Below are 22871 nucleotides of genomic sequence, written 5' to 3'. Positions count from 1 at the left end.
TTTTCAGTAATTAAGTGCCATGTTTTTGTGATTGAGAATTGTCTGAAATTACCTTTTGAAGGGTTGGGGATAGTGGATAGGCTGAGTAAGATCAGAATTCACCTCTTTCTGGATTCTGTCTCTTAGATGCCTTGGAAAACATGGGGAGAATATTCAGTTATTTTAATGTGATAAATGAGTCAAAACGTAAAATGATTATTGTCTCCTAAAGACTACTAGAACATTGAAATTTAAACTCACAGTATGATAAAACGGTCTTTCCAGTGATGGTGATAGCTTTATGCTGAGCCAACAGGAAGATCATCTGGAGAAGGAAATGGCAACCCACACCAGTATTCTTTCCTGGAAAACCCCATGGACAGCCTGGCGGGCTACAGCCTATGGGGTCCCAAAGAGTCCGGCAGGACTGAGTACACACACACACACACACACAAACTCTTAGTTATCCCACTTTGTGAACACTTAAATTTGAGACAGCAATGATCAGGGTTTGAAATATGATCAGAGCCTTGTGGACCAGCTGAAACTTTGGTCTTATTGGAACTAAGTGCTCCAGTAGGGTTTTTTGTTTGTTTGTTTGTTTGTTTGTTTTTTTAAGGGTAAGATTGTTTACCAGCAAAAAATATGAAAATCTCAACTGATTATTCAAGCAGAACCCCTTAACTATATGGTATTCAAAGTAGGTATTGAAGGAGGTTTTCAAAGACCAAAGTAGATGAAACTGTTTAAGTTAAAAGGTAGTGATGGAAGATAGTAGCACCCGAGAAGGCTAGATGTCAGGGAAAACAGAAGCAAGTTGAACTGGGCTGAACCCAGGCTCCTGTCCTGACTACAGAAATAAATTGAGCTAAGGAAAGTTCAGGGTTTCTGCTCTTGGCCTCTGTAGAAACACTGCTGCTGCTGCTGCTAAGTCGCTTCAGTTGTGTCTGACTCTGTGCGACCCCATAGACGGCAGCCCACCAGGCTCCCCCATCCCTGGGATTCTCCAGGCAAGAATTCTGGACTGGGTTGCCATTTCCTCCTCCAATGTATGAAAGTGAAAAGTGAAAGTGAAGTCGCTCAGTCGTGTCTGACTCTTCACAACCCCATGGACTGCAGCCCACCAGGCTCCTCCGTCCATGGGATTTGCCAGACAAGAGTACTGGAGTAGGGTGCCATTAGTCTTTGGCAATTAGCAACATACAAGTGTGTAGGGATGCCCTGCCTCATGCAGATGTGTAAATATCTATATAACCTTTTCTTTTCTCACATAAAAGTTGCTATTGTTCAGTTCAGTTCAGTTCAGTTGCTCAGTCACATCTACTCTTTGCGACACCATGGGCTGCAGCACTCCAGGCCTCCCTGTCCATCATCAACTCCCAGAGTAGGTGTCAAACTCATGTCCATCGAGTCAGTGATGCTATCCAACCATCTCATCCTCTGTTGTCCCCTTCTCCTCCTGTCTTCAATCTTTCCCAGCATCAGGGTCTTTTCAAATGAGTCAGTTCTTCACTTCAGGTGACCAAAGTATTGGAGTTTCAGATTCAGCACCAGTCTTTCCAATGAATATTCAGGACTGATTTACTTTAGGATGGACTGGTTGGATATCCTTGCTGTCCAAGGGACTCTCAAGAGTCTTCGCCAGCACCTCAGTTCAAAAGCATCAATTCTTTGGCGCTCAGCTTTTTTATAGTCCAACTCTAACATCCATACATGACTACTGGAAAAACGATAGGTTTGATTTGGCAAAGTAATGTCTCTGCTTTTTACTATGCTGTCTAGGTTGGTCATAACTGTTCTTCCAAGGAGCAGGCATCTTTTAATTTCATGGCTGCAGTCACCATCTACAGTGATTTTGGAGCCCAAGAAAATAAAGTCTATCACTGTTTTCCCATCTATTTGCCATGAAGTGATGGGACCAGATGCTATGATCTTAGTTTTCTGAATGTTGAGTTTTAAGCCAAGTTTTTCATCTCTTCTATCACTTTCATCAAGAGGCTCTTTAGTTCTTCTTTGCTTTCTGCCATAAGGGTGGTGTCATCTACATATCTGAGGTTATTGATAGTTCTCCCAGCAATCTTAATTCAAGCCTGTGCTTCATCCAGTCCAGCATTTCTCATGATGTACTCTCCATATAAGTTAAATGAGTAGGGTAACAATATACAGCCTTGATGTACTCCTTTCCCGATTTGGAGCCAGTCTCTTGTTCCATGTCCAGTTCTCACTGTTGCTTCTTGACCATGAATAGATTTCTCAAGAGGCAGGTCAGGTGGTCTGGTATTCCCGTCTCTTTAAGAATTTTCCACGGTTTGTTGTGATTCTCGCAGTCGAAGGCTTTGGCATAGTCAATAAAGCAGAAGTAGATGGTTTTCTGGAACTCTCTTGCCTTTTTGATGATCCAACAGATGTTGGCAATTTGATCTCTGGTTCCTCTGCCTTTTCTAAAACCAGCTTGAACATCTGGAATTTCTCCAGGTCTACTATATAAGAGTTGCACTTACACCAGAGCCCCAGGTCATCTTTCACATGTTAAAGTTTGAAAATCTCTGCTAGTATAAAGTTATTCTTGTTTAGTCACTAAGTTGATCCAACTTTTCATGGGATCAAGAGGCTCTTTAGTTCTTCGCTTTCTGCCATAAGTGTGGTGTCATCTGCATATTTAAAAAGTCAGATTTATTGAAGTATGTTTCCACAGAGTAAAATTAAACCATTTTAGTACATAGTGCTGTGCATTTTAACAAGCTCATACAGTTGTGTAAACACAGCTGTAATCAAAACATAGAACAGTTCCATCACTCCCCCCAGCTCCTCAGCACCTGACAACCACTGATCTGTTTTCTGCCACTATAGTTTTCCCTTTTCTAGTATGTCATGTAATGTATGGCTGCATGCATCAGTTCATTACTTTTTATTGCTGAGTAGTATTCCATTGTATGAATGCAACATAGGTTGTTTATCTAACATTCACCCATTTAAGAACATTTTGCTTATTTATGGGTTTTGGTAATTATGAAGAAAACAGCTATGAACATTCTTGTACAAGTTTTGTGCAAACATAAGTTTGTCAGTTAAATTTTTTACGTTATTTATTTTAATTGGAGGATAATTACTCCAGTACATTGTGATGGCCTCTGGTATACCTCAACATGAGTCAGCCATGGGCATCCACGTGATCCCTTCCTCCTGAACCCCCCTCCCACATCCCTCCAGGCTGCCACAGAGCCCTGACTTTGGGTTCCCTACGTCACGCATTGAACTCCCACTGGCTATCTATTTTACACACAGCAATGTATATGTTTCAGTGCTGTTCTCTCAAAGCATCCCACCCTCTCCTTCTCCCACTGTGTCCAAAAGTCTGTTCTTTATGTCTGTGTCTCCTTTGCTGCCCTGCATGTAGGATGATCGGTTCTATCTTTTGAGATTCCATATATATGCATTAATGCATGGTATTTGTCTTTCTCTGTCAGTCAAAATGTTGACAAATAATTCCTCTATTTACTACAAAAAAAAAAAAAAAAGATGAAGGAAAAGAAAAAAAAATTAGAGTTTGAGATGACCATTTCAAGGAGCTTCTCTTCAAGTACACAGTGTTCATAGTAGGGATTAAAAGAGATTTTTCAAGGATGGATAGAAAATTTGATGATGTTTGAGGACCTTGGTAATTCTTAACAAAACTGGAAATTGGGTGCTCGCTTCAGCAGCACATATACTAAAATTGGAATGATACAGAGAAGATTAGCATGGCCCCTGCACAAGGATGACACGCAAATTCGTGAAGCGTTCCATATTTTTTAGATGGAGAAATATACCATGTTCATGGATTGGAAGAATCAATATAGTGAAAATGAGTATACTACCCAAAGCAATTTATAGATTCGATGGAATCCCTATCAAGCTACCAACAGTATTCTTCACATAGCTAGAACAAATAATTTCACAATTTGTATGGAAATACAAAAAACCTCGAATAGCCAAAGCGATCCTGAGAAAGAAGAATGGAACTGGAGGAATCAACCTGCCTGACTTCAGGCTCTACTACAAAGCCACAGTTATCAAGACAGTATGGTACTGGCACAAAGACAGAAATATAGATCAATGGAACAAAATAGAAAGCCCAGAGATAAATCCACGCACATATGGACACCTTATCTTTGACAAAGGAGGCAAGAATATACAATGGATTAAAGACAATCTCTTTAACAAGTGGTGCTGGGAAATCTGGTCAACCACTTGTAAAAGAATGAAACTAGAACACTTTCTAACACCATACACAAAAATAAACTCAAAATGGATTAAAGATCTAAACATAAGACCAGAAACTATAAAACTCCTAGAGGAGAACATAGGCAAAACACTCTCTGACATACATCACAGCAGGATCCTCTATGACCCACCTCCCAGAATATTGGAAATAAAAGCAAAAATAAACAAATGGGACCTAATTAACCTTAAAAGCTTTTGCACATCAAAGGAAACTATTAGCAAGGTGAAAAGACAGCCTTCAGAATGGGAGAAAATAATAGCAAATGAAGCAACTGACAAACAACTAATCTCAAAAATATACAAGCAACTCCTACAGCTCAACTCCAGAAAAATAAATGACTCAATCAAAAAATGGGCCAAAGAACTAAATAGACATTTCTCCAAAGAAGACATACAGATGGCTAACAAACACATGAAAAGATGCTCAACATCACTCATTATCAGAGAAATGCAAATCAAAGCCACTATGAGGTACCATTTCACACCAGTCAGAATGGCTGCAATCCAAAAGTCTACGAATAGTAAATGCTGGAGAGGGTATGGAGAAAAGGGAACCCTCTTACACTGTTGGTGGGAATGCAAACTAGTACAGCCACTATGGAGAACAGCGTGGAGATTCCTTAAAAAACTGGAAATAGAACTGCCTTATGATCCAGCAATCCCACTGCTGGGCATACACACTGAGGAAACCAGAAGGGAAAGAGACACGTGTACCCCAGTGTTCATCGCAGCACTGTTTATAATAGCCAGGACATGGAAGCAACCTAGATGTCCATCAGCAGATGAATGGATAAGAAAGCTGTGGTACATATACACAATGGAGTATTACTCAGCCATTAACAAGAATACATTTGAATCAGTTCTAATGAGGTGGATGAAACTGGAGACTATTATACAGAGTGAAGTAAGCCAGAAGGAAAAACACCAATACAGTATACTAACGCATATATATGGAATTTAGAAAGATGGTAACAATAACCCTGTGTACGAGATAGCAAAAGAGACACTGATGTATAGATCAGTCTTATGGACTCTGTGGGAGAGGGAGAGGGTGGGAAGATTTGGGAGAATGGCATTGAAACATGTAAAATATCATGTAAGAAACGAGTTGCCAGTCCAGGTTCGATGCAGGATACTGGATGCTTGGGGCTAGTGCACTGGGACGACCCAGAGGGATGGTATGGGGAGGGAGGAGGGAGGAGGGTTCAGGATGGGGAACACATGTATACCTGTGGCGGATTCATTTTGATATTTGGCAAAACTAATACAATTATGTAAAGTTTAAAAATAAAATAAAATTAAAAAAAAAAACTGGAAATTGGGAGGAGAGAAAAAAAAAAAGCAAATAAATGGGTTTCAAGATGATTGTAACTAAACAGGCAGCCCTCAGTTTACAAACTCTAGATTTGCATATGTCTTAAATATACAAAACAGTATGAGGGGAAGGAAAATCAAGGTCTCAGTTTCTGGGTTTTGTTTAGTAATTAGTCTGGACTAATTAACTAGCTGGAACTAGTCTTTGTTTAATAATTCAAAAGATGTGGGCAGATCCTTATTTACAAGTACAGATCTATATCTCCTGCAGATAATAGGAACCCAGTGATATAAGCAGCTGTGGATGAACAGAGCATTACTACCATTAATATTTCACCTGACTGGTACTTGAGAATATTAGGATCTTTCACATACAGTATACAACCCTGTTAAGAGGCAGATACTCATACTCTCCTTTTGTTGATGAGAGGCTACCCAGGGAGGTTATGACACATCTCCGATTTCACATTTCAGCGTTACACAGCTGAAAGATTAGGACCCTGCCTGGTATTTTCTCTGTAAGTCCACTATTCCTTCGCTTATCCCATTTTATGCAGTAAGAGTTCTGAATTTCCTGGGCAGTAATCCCAAGCCTTGTAAGCACCATCTTGAGGAGGAGCAGCCTGAAGTTTTTCTGATATGTGCTGCTGCTGCTGCTGCTGCTAAGTCACTTCAGTCGTGTCCGGCTCTGCGACCCCATGGACTGCAGCCTACCAGGCTCCTCCATCCATGGGATTTTCCAGGCAAGAGTACTGGAGTGGGGTGCCATTGTCTTCTCCGCTGATATGTGCTAAGATTCTAAAACTCATCGGGCAGATCACACTAAACTACATCGAAGTAGCCTCATCCACCTGGATGGATGCTGACTTTTTCTGCGAAAGGCTCCTCCACCCCCACGCACACTTCTACTGAGCTACAATTACACAACACTGTATTAGTTTTAGGTGTTCCTTTTCATTTTTTAAATTGCTTTCAGATTTAACTCCTCTGCGTTTTAAAGCTTAATTCCCATCCCAGGTGTGCAGCCACCCAATTCTCTCATTTCTGTGAACGGAAAACAGATCCAGATCTGTGGAGTTGCAGGGAAAAAAGAGATGTGTTCGAAACAAAGCCCGAGAAGGCCCAGTTTCCCTGAGGAGAGAACTATTTCTGGGCAGTTCACCAGGGCTACAAACCGAAAGGGAGGGAGGGCTTGAAGTTAAGTAACCTGAGCGTCAGGCTGCCTCCCCAACCCCCAACCTCTACACACACACACACCCTCGCCCCTCTTTAACAGGCTGACGCAGAATCCCACAGTCTCTCGGACCTCCCCAACTGCTCCACTCAGATGGAGCAGCGCTCACTCGTCAGGTCCCAGTGCCCCTCCCGGGCCCCACCCCGCAGCCTTTGCACTTCCTGCCAGTGCCAGGCTGCGCCTGGCCCGTCCCCCGCGCTTCTCCGGGAGGCTGGCGCCGGCGAGCTCCTCCCAGAGCCGCAGCGAGAGCGGCCACTCCCTGTGCGCCGAGGCGGCTCGTAGGGTCACGGCTCGTCGGACTGCAAGTGGCAGTCCCTTAACCGCCAGGCCTTACACCCCTGAGCTCCCTCGGCTGGGCGGGCCAGCGCCTCCGGTATCATGCTGCGCTGGCTGCGGGGCTTCGTGCTGCCCACTGCGGCCTGCCAGGACGTGGAGCCGCCAACGCGCTACGAGACCCTCTTTCAGAAACTGGACCGCAACGGGGACGGCGTGGTGGACATCAGCGAGCTGCAGGAGGGACTCAAAAGCTTGGGCATCCCCCTGGGCCAGGACGCCGAGGAGGTGGGTCGCTGCGGGGCGTGGCCCGAGGGGCCGGGAGGGCTGCAGGGACTCTGGGCGCTCCAGGACTAGGGCGGCGGCAGGAAGAAGCCGGACTTAAGGCGGCCAGCCCGCGAATGGTTCAGAAGCTCAGGGATGGGGACCGCGGCCAGGTACCCCGGAACCGATGCTCGTCGAGATCTGAAAGGCTACTGGTGTTTTTCCAGAACAATGAGTGCGGCAGTGCTCTAGCTCGCTCTTAACAGTTCAAAATCCTGTACCCAGTACTTTTGGTACCCCTCCACCCCCTTTTTGTAGCTCTCAGCCTCTGCAAACATTTAATGAAGTTTTGTTTTGTTTTGTTTTTTAGCTCTCACACTAAAGTGGCTCCAAGTTGTGTAAAAAGGCTCACATTTTGTATCTCTCTTCGAACCTGCTTTCTTGTATCAGATAGTTTGCTGTTTTAGAACTGTTTGAAAAACCATCGTATTTTCCTCCCAACTTCCCGTTGAGGAGGAGAGGCAACATTCCATTGTTTAAGACATTCTTAATACCCAAAGTCCACAAGTTGACCTGAAGGGTTGGCCCGTCGTCTGAACAATTTCGGCTTCTCTGAGTCATAATTGTGTCCCCGAGAGCGGCTCCTAAAGCAGGGCGGAGATACTTGGAACATCTCCAGCCCCTCTGAAACGTAAGAGGACACTTCGGCATTCTCTATCCCAAGAGGGAAAGTGAATACGTTCTGAGAGCGAACAACTGTTTTATAGTAGTATTTTAAGCTACTCATTCAATGCCTGTAGTAGTTACAGGCCTCTTCAAGTGGCTATTTCTTCTTGAGTCAGATTTAGTAAGCTACAACTTCTAGGAAACTGCCGATTTTGTCCAAGGTTCATAATACTTATATTCACTTACGGTTTTAAAGAAGTTCTGACTGTATCTGTAGTTGTTTTCTTCTTCTTCCCACCTTCAATCTCACGAAATCTTTTTTTATTGCCAGTCCTTCTCCCTGTCCCGGCCAACTTTGGTATTTTTTGCTGATTGTCTCTGTTTTTAAATTTTCTTCCATTAGCTTTTGTTTATTTCTTTCTACTTTCTTTAGGTTTACTGATTTGCCCCTTTTCTGATTTCTTGAGTTGAATGTTTGATTCATTAACTGACTTTTTGTGACCCCATGGACTGTAGCCTGCCAGGCTCCTCTCTCCATGGGATTTTCCAAGCAGGAATACAGGAGTGGGTTGCTATTCCCTTCTCCAGGGAATCGTCCTGACCCAGGGATGGAACCTGGGTCTCCTGCATTGCAGGCAGATTCTTTACCATCTGAGCCACCAGGGAAGCCCATTTTGAGCTATAATATCCCTTTGATCACTTCTTTCGTCTCATCCCATAAGTTTGTATTTTTGTCGTAACTTAGCTCCCAGTATTTTCTAATGTCCTATATGATTTCATCCCTGACCCATGAATTATTTAAATGTGTGCTTTAAATTTCAAAATATATGCTTTCTTTGTTGGTTCTTTGAGAGTATGAATAAAACATAAACCTCTGGCAAGACTGCTTAAGAAGAAGAGAGAACTCAGGAATAAAAAATGTCTTCAGTTTTCTAAAATTTATATAAGAATATATTATAAAATAAGTTGTATAAAACTATGTGTATGCAAACATATAGAACAGGATGGCATGTATTTGTCACATACCTAATATATGTATCTTATACATAAAATATACTTTACACATACATACATATACATACTATCACTGTGCTCATGCCAGATATTAACTATTCTCAGTACTCCTTTTTGATTCTTTAATAAAAATGTAATAATGATTGCTTTTGGATGGTATGAGTTAAATTACCTTTTTACTTTCTTCTTCATAATTTTTGTATTATTTCAGTTTTTAAAAATGATCACACATTATTATTTTTATGATTAGGAAAAAATAGAGGATTAAAAAAAAAGTAAATATCATCTCTCTGGGATGAGCTTTTCCGGACCACCCTCTATAGACGAGTTCATCACCGGTCTCTCCAAAAGCTATTTTTATTTATTGACTGTGTCCTCCACTAATACCAAACATCCTGAAGATGAGGATCATGTCTCATGATCTAAGCACAGTGATACAAAAAGATTTAAGGCTTGTGATTTGAAATACCCTAAACAAGGCAGTGGCTCATTTGAAATAGTTAAAAGTTGGTTATTAAAAATTAATCAATTAAATATTCAACTGCAAAGTAGTTGTTAATGGTTTTATTTCCAGCATATGTAGGACAGAAAACCAAAAGTTCTCCTGTTGTAAGATGCCCATAAATGCTGTATAAGATAAGATAAATATATAAAAGTATTTTTTAGAGCAGTTTTTGGTTTACAACAAAATTGAGAGGAAGGTACAGAGATTTCCCATACACGCTCTGCCCCTAGACACCACACACATAAGCCTCCCCAACTGTCAACATCGTTTAACAGAATGGTACTTTTTTGTTTTTACCAAGGATGAACCTACACTGACACATCATTATCACTTTAAGTTCATAGCTTACTTTAGAGTTCACTCCTGGTATTGTATATTCTATGGGTTTAGACAAATGTATAATGACATGTATTCATTATTATAATATCATATAGTGCTATTTCTGCCCTAAAAGTCCTCTGTGCTCTGCCTATTTATACCCACCCCCAACCACTGATCTTCTGTTTCCATAGTTTTGCCAGATAAACATCTTTTTACACACATAGATGAATTTGTAAGAAAAGTCTAGCCAAACTATCTGGGTTTAAATTGTGATTGTGCTACTTACTTGATAACTTTGGGGCAAATTTTAAAATCTCTCTAGCCTCAGTTTCCACATCTGTGACAGAGGTGATATCAGTACTTATTTCATAGGGTTATTGTGAAGTATAAATGAATTAAAATGTGTTAAATTCTTAGAATAATACCTGGTACCTAATAAACAATCAACTAATTATAGGCTTTAAATTATCTAATACTGTTATTATAGTCACTATTAAAAAGAAGTGTCAGAATCTCTATAATTGTAGATTTGCCAACTTTATAATTTTGTCAGTTTCCCCCTTTTATATTTTAAAAATAGACTATATAGTGGACTGTACTACTGGTGAGTTCAGATTTAGCATTGTTATATCTTCTTAGTGAATTGCTCTTTTTATCTTTATGGTTTCTTGCCTACCCTTGTAGCATCAGTTCAGTTCAGTTCAGTCCCTCAGTCGTGTCTGACTCTTTGTGACCCCATGAATCACAGCACGCCAGGCCTCCCTGTCCATCACCAACTCCCGGAGTTCACTCAAACTCACGTCCATCGAGTCGGTGATGCCATCCAGCCATCTCATCCTCTATCGTCCCCTTCTCCTCCTGCCCCCAATCCCTCCCAGCATCAGGGTCTTTTCCAATGAGTCAACTCTTCGCATGAGGTGGCCAAAGTACTGAAGTTTCAGCTTCAGCATCAGTCCTTCCAGTGAACACCCAGGCACAGTGCCTGACACATAGGACAGAAGTGAATGCACTACAGTTTCTTCTTCTGATTGACCCTGCCTTTACATGTTTCTAAATTGCCTCATTATGAAATTAATGTTTTAGATAAAATTCACATTAAGTTCTTCTAGGACTCAGGAATTGTTTGTAGAGGGTAGTATAAGAAACAAGGAAATACAGTAGTTATTACTAATATTCCCATAAGAATCTAGTAATCCTGTCTGCTTTTTCTTTTTTCTTAGAATATCCCTCCTCCCTTTCCCCCTTCCCCTCCCTTCCTCCCTCTCCTCCTCCTCCTTCTGCCCTCCTCCTCCTCCTTGTTTTTCATCAAAGGCCACATTAAAACATTCTAAAAGGATATTAATATTTGGATATCATTTGAGATACTCTAAGGAAAAAAATTTCAGAACATCGAAGAGGAGAAGAAATAATCTGAATTTTAATTTACTGAAATAGAAATCAGAAAAATAAACTGATGGAGAGTCAGCAATTTTAGCTGGAAGTTCTTATTTTGATTCAGTTCAGGCTTGGAAAACTTTGTAATAATATAGGACCAAAAACAAACAAACAAAAATCTAGATTTAGAATGAATAAGCCAATATAATGAAAAAAGGAAGATCTTGACTTTTTTAATACAGATTTTTACAGATATTTTTTATTTCTCCTCACGTCATGGCACCATTTAGTAGTAATTCTTTTATTAATAGGTGGAGGAAAAATGGGGCAGACTGTGTAGCATATGAAGGTATTCCTGTACCCATGTTCACAGCTAACTGATCTAACAGTTGTGTTCAGCTGGCCTCTGAAGTCATGGACAATTTTAAAACTTAAGTTGCCTGCCATGTATTCACAGGCACAAACTCTTACTGTAACTTTCTCAGGAGAGACTTAGAATCATAAGAGGCATAGGACTCTTACAGCTGAGAGGATTACCAAGAGCTAGAAGGGAAGCAGCTCAAAGAATTTCATATTTGTTCTGGAGCCACCGCAGAAACCCAGTGAAGATAATGACCTGGTGTAGGGGCGTGGGGGTGATCACAGAAGGAAAGGCCCACGCTGGCAGATTTTCATTCAGGTTCCAAGCATCATTACAATGATTCCCAAGTTCCTTAACCTTAGAAGAAGTCTTAAAAAGTGTGACTAAACAACTTCAAAAAAAAAAGGTGGACCAACACCACTAGTCATTACGACTCCACAGTCCATGTCTCAAAATTCCCCTACCCACTTTTCTATAAAAAGAAGTTCTACCTTTAGAGACAGACCTGTGCAGAAGTCTTTCAAGAAGCTTCAGGAGAAAAGACTCTTCCTGGAGTGAGGTGGAAACAGGCTTTCTGATTGGATGATCAGGGAGCGAGGCGGGAACTCGGCGACGTCGCACGCCAGATCTGGCCCCCAACGCCGCGTGCACTGTGTGCCTCTGCTCTGGAGCCGTTGTCTGCACGGTCGACTTCCTGTTCTGTACCTGGCAGAAGGGCTTTGGCTTTGGTAGCAGAGAGACAGCTGCTACTTCAGGTCTCTTCCAACTCGGCCTGCGGTGGGCAGAGATTGCCATCTTGCCTTTCACATTTACCTCGAGACTCACAGGGTCACAGCGTGGACCACTCTAGGCGCTTCTCCCGCCAGAGACATCCCAGATGGACGCCTCCTATGAAAAACTGTTTTCTCACCTAGACCATAATGAAGACGGGATCCTGGACATCTTTGAGCTTCTGGAAGGCCTGCAGGGTGTAGGGGTCATGCAGGATGGAGGGAAGGTGGGCTTCAGAAATGCTGTGATCAGAGAGATGTTGGGGCTGAGAGTTCTGGAGGAGCCTTGGGCAGAGAAGCCTACAGTCAAATTTACAGGTTCCTAAACTTGATCTGGGCTGCCACTGTAGTTTTCAGGTCAATTACCAACCTTACTGAAGGAAGAATAACAATGTTACTAATAGTCTTCTCAAGCATTTTTCTCAGTTTTCCCCCTGGCTCTAATATGATAATTTAGGAATATAGTAAGGAATACAATAACCAATCATTACTAAGTGTTCCAAAAGTATCCAGGGAAGGAAAAAGACATCAAGGCAAGTCCTGAGACAAAATAACTAACTAGAGATGAACTCAGGCTTCTGAATTCAAATTGCTCTCAAGATATTGGATGCAAACTGGTTTTGGGGGTTACCTTGTTCAAGGTACTCACCTGTTATTAGTAGCCTATGAGCATCAACCCCAAGAATGCTCCCTCCCCTCTTTAGGGAACTGGCATAATCACTATGTGTGTGTTTTGAGAGTTGTGTGGTAGTTGAAACTTCTCTAATATTGGATTTTGAAGGAGGACAATCAGTCTGAATGGCTTGTAGTCTTGGGGTCTCACCCAAGCTAATATGTCCTTATAACTTGCTTTAATCATCAGACTTTTAAAAATGAGCTTGGGCATTGTTTGTTTTGCAGATCTCTCCCCCAGCAACATAGGTTAGAGGATCCTTCTCAGTATGTGATGCTGCATGCATTTCTATTATTTCCAAGTAATTTTCTGTTTGGAAGTTATTATTGAGTATAATTATTGTTTTCCAATAATATTTGCTCTTTGGATGTTTAACTCAGAAGACTAGGAGATCCATGAGAGGTAAAGATTGGCAAATTCATTTGAAAAATTGGCACTTCATGCTCAAAAAACTGTCAATTGGGTTCTGTCACGTTAAGATTTGGTAAAACTCTTCTTCTAATAAGCTGTATGAACTTTGGAAGTCTATATTTTAATCATCCATTCAGTCATTGATCGGTTGTATTTTGAGCACATTTTATATGCCAAGCACTGTGCCTTGATTTCTTCATTTGTAACATCAGAGGCCTGGACTGGATGTTGTCTATAGACCAGGCCAGTCCAAAATATTCTCTCTGTAAATTGCACTTGGATTTTTAAGTCATGTTTTCTTTTTAAACCTATTGCCCTTAATGCTTTTTTAAAGCTTCTCTTGTACTTAGATTTTCAAGTGTGACTTTTATTTATTTATTAGGAATAAACTAACCTTTCATAAGAAATTCTAGATTATGCCATAAACAGGTTCAGTCTTTGAAACACATTACTTCTTTATCAAAACAAAATTTTGTTTGTTTGTTTGTTGTTCTTGGTAATAGACGGTCTGAGCCATTTATAAAAAGGCTTTTTGTGGCTGATGAGGGCTTATGTATCAAAACTCCAGAGGACTCTGCAGTAACTACAACAGTTCAGTTCAGTTCAGTTGCTCAGGCGTGTCCGACTCTTAGCGACCCTATGGACTGTAGCACGCCAGGCCTCCCTGTCCATCACCAACTCCTGGAGTTTACTCAAACTCATGTCCATTGAGTCGGTGATGCCATCCAACCATCTCATCCTCTGTTGTCCCCTTCTCACCTTCAATCTTTCCCAGCATCAGGGTCTTTTCAAATGAGTCAGCTCTTCACATCAGGTGGCCAAAGTATTGGAGTTTCAGCTTCAACAGCAGTCCTTCCAATGAACATTCAGGACTGATTTCCTTTAGGATGGACTGGTTGGATGTCCTTGCTGTCCAAGGGACTCTCAAGAGTCTTCTCCAACACCACAGTTCAAAAGCGTAAACTCTTCAGTGCTCAGCTTTCTTTGTAGTCCAACTCTCACATCCCTACATGACTACTGGAAAAACCATAGCCTTGACTGGACGGACCTTTGTTGGCAAAGTAACGTCTCTGCTTTTTAATATGCTGTTTAGGTTGGTCATGACTTTTCTTCCAAGGAGTAAGTGTCTTTTAATTTCATGGCTGCAGTCACCATCTGCAGTGATTTTGGAGCCCCAATAATAAAGTCTGCCACTGTTTCCCAATCTATTTGCCGTGAAGTGATGGGACCAGATGCCATGATCTTAGTTTTCTGAATGTTGAGCTTTAAGCCAACTTTTTCACTCTCCTCTTTCACTCTCATCAAGAGGCTCTTTAGTTCTTCTTTGCTTTCTGCCATGCAGTGTCATCTGCATATCTGAGGTTATTGCTCTTTCTCCCAGCAGTCTTGATTCCAGCTTGTGCTTCTTCCAGCCCAGGGTTTCTCATGTTGTACTCTGCTATAAGTTAAATAAGCAGGGTGACAATATACAGCTTTGATGTACTCCTTTTCCTATTTGGAACCAGTCTGTTGTTCCATGTCCAGTTCTAACTGTTGCTGCCTGACCTGCATACAGGTTTCTCAGGAGGAAGGTCTGATGGTCTGGTATTCTCATCTCTTTAAGAATTTTCCACAGTTTATTGTGATCCACACAGTCAAAGCCTTTGGCATAGTCAATAAAGCAGAAATAGATGTTTTTCTGGAACTCTCTTGCTTTTTTGATGATCCAGCAGATGTTGGCAATTTGATCTCTGGTTTCTCTGCCTTTTCTAAATCCAGCTTGAATATCTGGAAGTTCACGGTTCATGTACTGCTGAAGCCTGGCTTGGAGAATTTTGAGCATTACTTTACTAGCGTGTGAGATGAGTGCAATTGTGCGGTAGTTTGAGCATTCTTTGGCATTGCCTTTCTTTGGGATTGGAATGAAAACTGACCTTTTCCAGTCCTGTGGCCACTGCTGAGTTTTCCAAATTTGTTGGCATATTCAGTGCAGCACTTTCACAGCATCATCTTTCAGAATTTGAAATAGCTCAACTGGAATTCCATCACCTCCACTAGCTTTGTTCGTACTGATGCTTCTTAAGGCCCACTTGACTTCACATTCCAGAATGTCTGGCTCTAGGTGAGTGATCATACCATCATGATTCTGGGTCGTGAAGATCTTTTTTATACAGTTCTTCTGTGTATTCTTGCCACCTCTTCTTAACATCTGCTTCTATTAGGTCCGTACCGTTTCTGTCCTTTATTGACCCCCATCTTTGCATGAAATATTCCCTTAGTATCTCTAATTTTCTTGAAGAGATCTCTAGTCTTTCCCATTCTGTTGTTTTCCTCTATTTCTTTTCATTGATCACTGAGAAAGGCTTTCTTATTTCTGCTTGCTATTCTTTGGAACTCTGCATTCAAATGGGTATATCTTTCCTTTTCTCCTTTGGTTTTTGCTTTTCTTCATTTCATAGCTATTTGTAAGGTATCCTCAGACAGCCATTTTGCTTTTTTGTATTTCTTTTTCTTGGGGGTGGTCTTGCTGTCTGTCTCCTCTACAATGTCATGAACCTCTGCCCATAGTTCATCAGGCACTCTGTCTATCAGATCTAGTCCCTTAAATCTGTTTCTCACTTCCACTGTAAAGTCATAAGAGATTTGATTCAGGTCATACCTGAATGGTCTAGTGGTTTTCCCTACTTTCTTCAATTTAAGTCTGAATTTGGCAATAAGGAGTTCGTGATTTGAGCCACAGCCACAGTCAGCTCCTGGTGTTGTTTTTGCTGACTGTATAGAGCTTCTCCATCTTTGGCTGCAATGAATCTATCTATCTGATAGATGTGAAATCTATCTGATTTCAGTGTTGACCATCTGGTGATGTCCATGTGTAGAGTCTTCTCTTGTGTTGTTGGAAGAGGGTGTTTGCTATGACCAGTGTGTTCTCTTAGCAGAGCTCTATTAGCCTTTGCCCTGCTTCATTCTGTATTCCAAGGCCAAATTTGCCTGTTACTCCAGGTGTTTCTTGACTCCTACATTTGCATTCCAGTCCCCTATGATGAAAAGGACATCTTTTTTGGGTATTAATTCTAGAAAGTATTGTAGGTCCTCATAGAACTGTTCAACTTCAGCTTCTTCAGTGTTACTGGTCAGGGCATAGACTGGGATTACTATGATATTGAATGGTTTGCGTTGGAAACAAACAGAGATCATTTTGGCATTTTTGAGACTGCATCCAAATATTGCATTTTGGACCCTTTTGTTGACTATGATGGTTATTACATTTCTTCTAAGGGATTCTTGCCCATAGTAGTAGATATAATGGTCATCTGAGTTAAATGCACCCATTGCAGTCCATTTTAGTTCGCTGATTCCTAAAATGTTGGTGTTCCCTCTTGCCATCTCCTGTTTTTTCACTTCTAATTTGCCTTGATTCATGGACCTAACATTCCAGGTTCTTATGCAATATTATTGCTCTTTACAGCAATACAGTAACCACACAGAACCTTTTGTTTCAGGGAATGCTATCTCTGGTGACAGTCCAAGAAGCTTAACTATGACTTCTGTAACAGCCCCAAATGGTCAGGAATTGATTGATCACTGACAGTTCCCCAATTTTTGTCCCTGCTTCCAACTTAGGACCAACCAGAGAGAGCTAAATATGTCCCCCAACCAATCACACAGGGTGACCCATTTAAATCCGGAAGTTTTCCCAGGCCAGCAGTCTCCAGTCAGGGCACATTGGAAAACTCCTTTTTTCCTACTATAAAGTTTCTCACTCTTCTTCCTGCCTTTGAGCCAAGACACAAGTGCAAATCTCTGTATGTGTTGAGTAATTACAAAATAATTTCTAGATGAAAATCATCCTTAATCTAATTTTGAAAGTAATTAAAGATTAATAATTATTTTTTAGTGACAATAAAATGTATTTGCTTTTAAAATGTGATGATTGGTGGCATTTGAATCAAGACTATTTAGGTTGCAGATAAAAGAATTCTACTGATACTAGTTTAAACAAAAAAGACGAGAATTCTTTGTCGATACCCTTTATTAGTTTGAGGAAGCACTACTCAGAGTTTTTAGTTTGCTCAGAATTTTTAGCCATAAAGATGTAGAATCCATCAAAAATTTTTCCACATTTACTAGGGTAAATGACGTTTTTATTCTGTTACTGTGGTAAATTATAAGATTAAAAAAAACATGTTAACCTAACCTGACATTACTGGTATACATTTATCTTTTATATATATGTGTGTCCATATATAATGTTATGTATATACATATTATAGTATTATATGTGAATATTTAGTATCCATTTTATGTTGTATTCATATAATTATATACATAGTATATATATTATATTATTGTATCCATATACATTGGAAAATACCCTGATGCTGGGAGAGATTGGGGGCAGGAGGAGAAGGGGACAACAGAGGATGAGATGGCTAGATGACATCACCGACTCTATGGACATGAGTTTGGGTAAACTCCAGGAGTTGGTGATGGACAGGGAGGCATGGCGTGCTGCGATTCATGGGGTCGCAGAGTCGGACATGACTGAGCGACTGAACTGAACTGAACATTATATAGTATGTGTATGTATATTATTGTTTGTGAAATAATATTTCTCAAAACAAATGATTTTTCTTGATAGAGACAGACAATTTGATATCACAGCTTTTTATAAGGATCATCTTTAGGAAGAGATCATGTAATTTTGGAAATTCAAAAGGAGAAAGACTATTTTAAACATTTAAATTTAGGTCAAGATTTTGTCTTCTACCTTGGAATTTATAAAATACATTTCTTAATAGGAAAATAGCCGATTTCCTTAAAGTTTTTGTACAAAAAAATTCGGTATTTTAAACCCATATAAAATATCTCTATTTTTTTTATTTTTTATAGAAAATTTTCACTACTGGTGATGTCAACAAAGATGGGAAGCTGGATTTTGAAGAATTTATGAAGTACCTTAAAGACCATGAGAAAAAAATGAAATTGGCATTTAAGAGTTTGGACAAAAATAATGATGGTTTGTCTTTATTTTCTGTTTATCAACAGCTATGAAGAAGTACTTCTCATGCTTCCAAAAGTTTAAAAGAATGTATATTTTAGTCTTTTTTAGATGATAATTACTGCTTGTGCTAATATTTGTTTTTCTTAGTATATGATTTTTATATAGAATGTTTTTAGTGGAGAAAAGTTATATGTAGTTTTGTCCAATGAATCATAAACTGTGAGTAGGGCCTTTTGTAAAATATTAATTATGGAACCTTATGCTGATTTGACTTTAAGTTATGGTTTAAAAATAACAATTATATTTTCTTGCTCTCTGAGCAAGAGAGATTTATTTTTATTCATACTAAGCACAAGTGTTTTATATTCTAAACTTTAAACAACTTTCAGATTATTTTATATTTGATAAGTTGTTTTGAAAGAATTCCCTGTGATCAGAGAAGATACTCTCTGATTATGAAAGTTAGAAAAGAAAATAGCAGATAGATATTTAAATATATACCTTCTGATTGGGATTATGGTTTTTCTATTTATTAATAGCTTGGAGTTAGAGTCCCAGTCATATAGAACAAAAAGCAAGGGCCACAGTAGGAGAAAGGAAGCAGCTATCAAACCCTTATCACCAGAGGCAACCTTTGATAAGAAGAGGGAGTTTATTTTAAAAATACATAATGTAGCCTCAGACCCCTCCCCATGCATAAGTGGTTGAGGCCATTCCATTCACAGATTTATTATTCAATAAACAAGTTAAACAAATAAACAGAAAATATGGTTCATACCAGGGTAGGCAAACTTTTTTGTTGTTTAATAAAAGGCCAGATAGGAAATATTTAGCCTAGTGAGCCATGTGATCTCAGTTGCAAGTACTTATCTCTGCTGTCATCCTGCAGAAATAGCCTTAGAGAGTATGTAAATGAGTGGGCATGGCTGTGTACCAATAAAACTTTATTTGTAAAAGCAAGCAACTGGCCTTATTTGGCCAGAAGGTTATAGTTTGCTGAAAAGTGAAAGTGAAAGTCACTCAGTCGTGTATGACTCAGCTATGTGTGTGTTAGTCGCTCAGTGGTGTCCAACTCTTTGCAACTCTATGGCCTGTAGCCCACCAGGCTCCTTTGTCCATGGGATTCTCCAGGCAAGAATACTGGAGTACATAGCTGTTCCCTTCTCCAGAGGATCTTCCCAACCCGGGGATTGAACCCAGGTCTCCCACACTGCAGGCAGATTCTTTACCAGCTGAGCCACCAGGGAAGCCCAAAGTGAGTTACTTAATCATGTCCGATTCTTTGCAACCCCATGGACTATAGAGTCCATCGAATTCTCCAAGTCAGAATACGGGAGTGGGTAGCTGTTCCCTTCTCCAGGGGTCTTCCAAACGCAGGAATCGAACCCAGGTCTCCTGCATTTGCAGGCAGATTCTTTGCCAGCTGAGCCAAAAGGGAAGCCCAAGAATACTGGAGTGGGCAGCCTGTTTCTTCTCCAGCAGATCTTCCCCACCCAGAAATTGAACCAGTGTCTCCTGCATTGCAGGTGGATTCTTTACCAACTGAGGTATCAGCGAAGCCCTGGTTTATACTGAACCTTAACTTTAGTTAGATTCAAGGCAAGTTCCTTCAAACAAACAACTAAATCCTTTGAATGGTTTTGATGATTGTTCAAATCTGTGACTCTCAGCTAGGAAGAACTGAGTTTGTGGTGGAAAGTAGTAGTGTTAGGACATTTATTAGCACCCATAAACCTTACATTGTATGCCCCAAGTCTACCTTAGTCTAATCTTATAGAAAAATTCAATTCTTACAGTCAACTTAGTTTCTTCCCACAAACTTTCATCCCACCCTGAACTCTCTGCACAGAAGGGACTGTCTGTATAGTGTTAGGTCAGGTAGTTCCTGGGAGATGGAGCGAACTAAGGATCATCTCCAGATAAGTAGAGGCTGATCTACTTATGTATGTATGGTGTGCACATATCAATGGTTAATTTCAGAAAGTTCTAAATGAACCAGAAGAAATAAAGGTGAAGTCTTTCTATTTTATTTTTTAATTGAAGTATAGTTCATTTACAATGTATTAGTGGTGAAACTTATGATACATTTGTAGTAGATCAAACAGTTTCCTCTCAATTTATCTTGTTTGTATATTTAAAAACACTTTCTCATTATAGGTTCATATTTGTGTTTATTAGACTTTCATATAGGAAACTGGGACTTCTCTGGTGGCTCAGTGATAAAGAATTTGCCTGCCAATACAGGAGACCCGAGTTTGATCCCTGGGTTGGGAAGATTCCCTGGAGAAGGCAATGGCAACCCACTCCAGTATTCTTGCCTGGGAAATCCCATGGACAGAGGAATCTGGCAGGCTGTAGTCCATTGGCTTGCAAAAGAGTTAGACACAACATAGCGATTAACCAACAACAAAGGAAAGCATATATAATCTATCCTAATTATTCATGAATTCTGTATTTGAGAATTTGTCTACATGATAAAATTTAACTCCAAAAGTAACCCCCAAGTTGTACTCACAGTACTTTTGCAGTCATTCATGGATTTGCATAGAGAAGCTACAAGCTTCATTTGCTTGGTGAACACATTTCTAGCTGAGACAGAATAAGGTGACGCTCTGCTTCCCTGTTGTAGCTTTTGTACTGTAAATAAGTCCTTCTCCAGCCTACTTGGTAGCATGTCTTTTGCATTTTTGTGTTTTTTGTTGATGATTTCACTATTTACAATGGCTCCCAAAAGCAGTGCTGAAATGTTGATCCACATTCCTAAATGTGGGAAGGCTGTGAAGTGTCTTTGGAGAAAAATATATGTGTCAAAACACTTTACTCAGACAAGAGTTATAGTGCTATTGACCATAAGCTCACTGTTAATGAGTCAACATTTGTGTGTGTGTATATATATATATATATACATATATGTATATATATATATATAAACAAGGTGTATTTAAACAGAAACACACAGCAAACAAGCTTTTGTATTGATCAGTTGATGAGAAAATTGATGAGAAAACCAGAGGCTTACAGGAACCTAACCCCATATTTCCCTTAGGAACAATGGTTCCGTTTCCCTTAATTCTGTGTTCACAGTGACCTTATAGAAAGTAACCAGTGTGAATAGTGAAAATCAACTGTATTTCTTTGAGAGGGCAATTATAAAGGTGACTATTCAGAATGGTGTTTGAAGACTTTCATTGCTGAAAAGTCTGGCTGTTTCTGAAAGCCTCTGGCTGTCCAGATTCTCATGCTGCTCCTTTTTTCTCCCTAGAAAGTTCTTTCCCAATCCTGTCATCCCTTCAAAGTCCTTCTCTTAAATGTAGTCTTTTCCTCTCACCACTAACAGTAATTTTTGTCTTCCTCTTTTCCTGGAGAACTTTGCTATTAATCCTGGTTTGGCATCAGACCGTCTCTTATTTTGTTTCATCCTTTTCTATTCATACTAGTCTTACGATCATCATGAGTCTGTGAGCTGCTTCAGGGAAATGCAGTCTTACAATTTACTGCTTGTATTTTCTCTTTCTTCTTCTCTGATTCTTCTCCTTTCCACAGCGTGCTCTAATTGCTCTCATGATAATAATTTTCCTTCTTACATCATCCTGTTATCCCTGCTTTCTTCATTTTTATTGCTAGATCTCTCAAAAGAATATTTCACACTCTTTAGCTTCATTTAGTCATTTTTCTACTTTCTTTTAACTCAGTGAATACATCTTTATGCATAATTAATGCTTCATCATTTAATAAATGCATACTTTATATTTAAGAGATCCTACCTTAACTGAATTTACTTCAGAATTTGAGTGTCTTGATTTGTACATCAGTTCTGTTGCTTCTTAATGTGGTTTCTTTGTAGGGCCATGTAAACTCAGTCTCTTCTTTCAATGGAATCATTATTTACCTACAAGGCTGTTGTGATTTTTGAATGAAATAATATATGTGTACTTATTTAATATATTTGTTAAAATTTGAGTTGGTGTTTCAGTATGTATTTAAGCAAATCTGTAACTCATCTTAATTCATAATATTACCTTAATCAGTTCAAGGCTTTCCCTTATAAAGTAAGGGATTTGAAAGTCATATTTCTAAGGTCCTTGTCAGTTCTGAGTTTATAATTTTTATTTTTTAAAGGAAAAATTGAGGCTTCTGAAATTGTCCAGTCTCTCCAGATACTAGGTCTAACTATTTCTGAACAACAAGCAGAATTGATTCTTCAAAGGTAAGCTCTTCATCTATTGACAACTGTGTTTTTTTTATTTTATTTTAATATCTGGTATTAGAGATCTGCATTTGTAAGCATGGCTTAAAACAATTCTCTGCACCTTATCATTCCTTACAATATCTTTCCCCGCTTTTCTCCCTTTTCATTTTGTGTGTGCTTGTGCACCTAAAGTGTAGGAATGAGAAAACTCTCTCAAGACCTCCAGGCCTGGTGGAATGACAGGAAGGTGCTAAGTCTCTACAGAAGGAGCCTAAAAGT

The 22871-nt window shown here is 39.8% G+C and overlaps 1 protein-coding gene and 1 non-coding gene across 3 annotated transcripts in view; both read left to right on the top strand.

The window, feature by feature from the left end:
- Positions 1-3664: 3664 nt before the first annotated feature.
- LOC147375951 (U6 spliceosomal RNA) lies at positions 3665-3771 on the top strand. Its single transcript, XR_015161763.1, has one exon. It is a non-coding gene; the product is annotated as a U6 spliceosomal RNA (small nuclear RNA).
- A 1694-nt stretch (positions 3772-5465) lies between these two features.
- Positions 5466-22871, top strand: part of SLC25A24 (solute carrier family 25 member 24) — a 59289-nt gene continuing 41883 nt past the window's right edge. The window contains exons 1-3 of one of the 2 annotated variants that reach the window (XM_086391514.1): positions 5466-7351; positions 18292-18418; positions 22523-22610. In XM_086391514.1, coding sequence (XP_086247640.1) covers positions 7169-7351; positions 18292-18418; positions 22523-22610 — 398 coding nt within the window. In that variant the 5' untranslated portion in view covers positions 5466-7168. Of the gene's footprint in view, positions 7352-12430; positions 12566-18291; positions 18419-22522; positions 22611-22871 lie in introns of those variants that run through there. The other variant, XM_086391515.1, reaches the window with a different exon arrangement.

The sequence above is a fragment of the Bos grunniens genome, chromosome 3 (genome assembly GCF_055505025.1).
Source record: "Bos grunniens cultivar Pamir isolate PY7600 chromosome 3, Bosgru_T2T1.0, whole genome shotgun sequence".
NCBI lineage: Eukaryota > Metazoa > Chordata > Mammalia > Artiodactyla > Bovidae > Bos > Bos grunniens.
The sequence above is the reverse complement of the archived record's forward strand: the minus strand, read 5'-3'. Positions and strand labels throughout refer to the sequence as shown.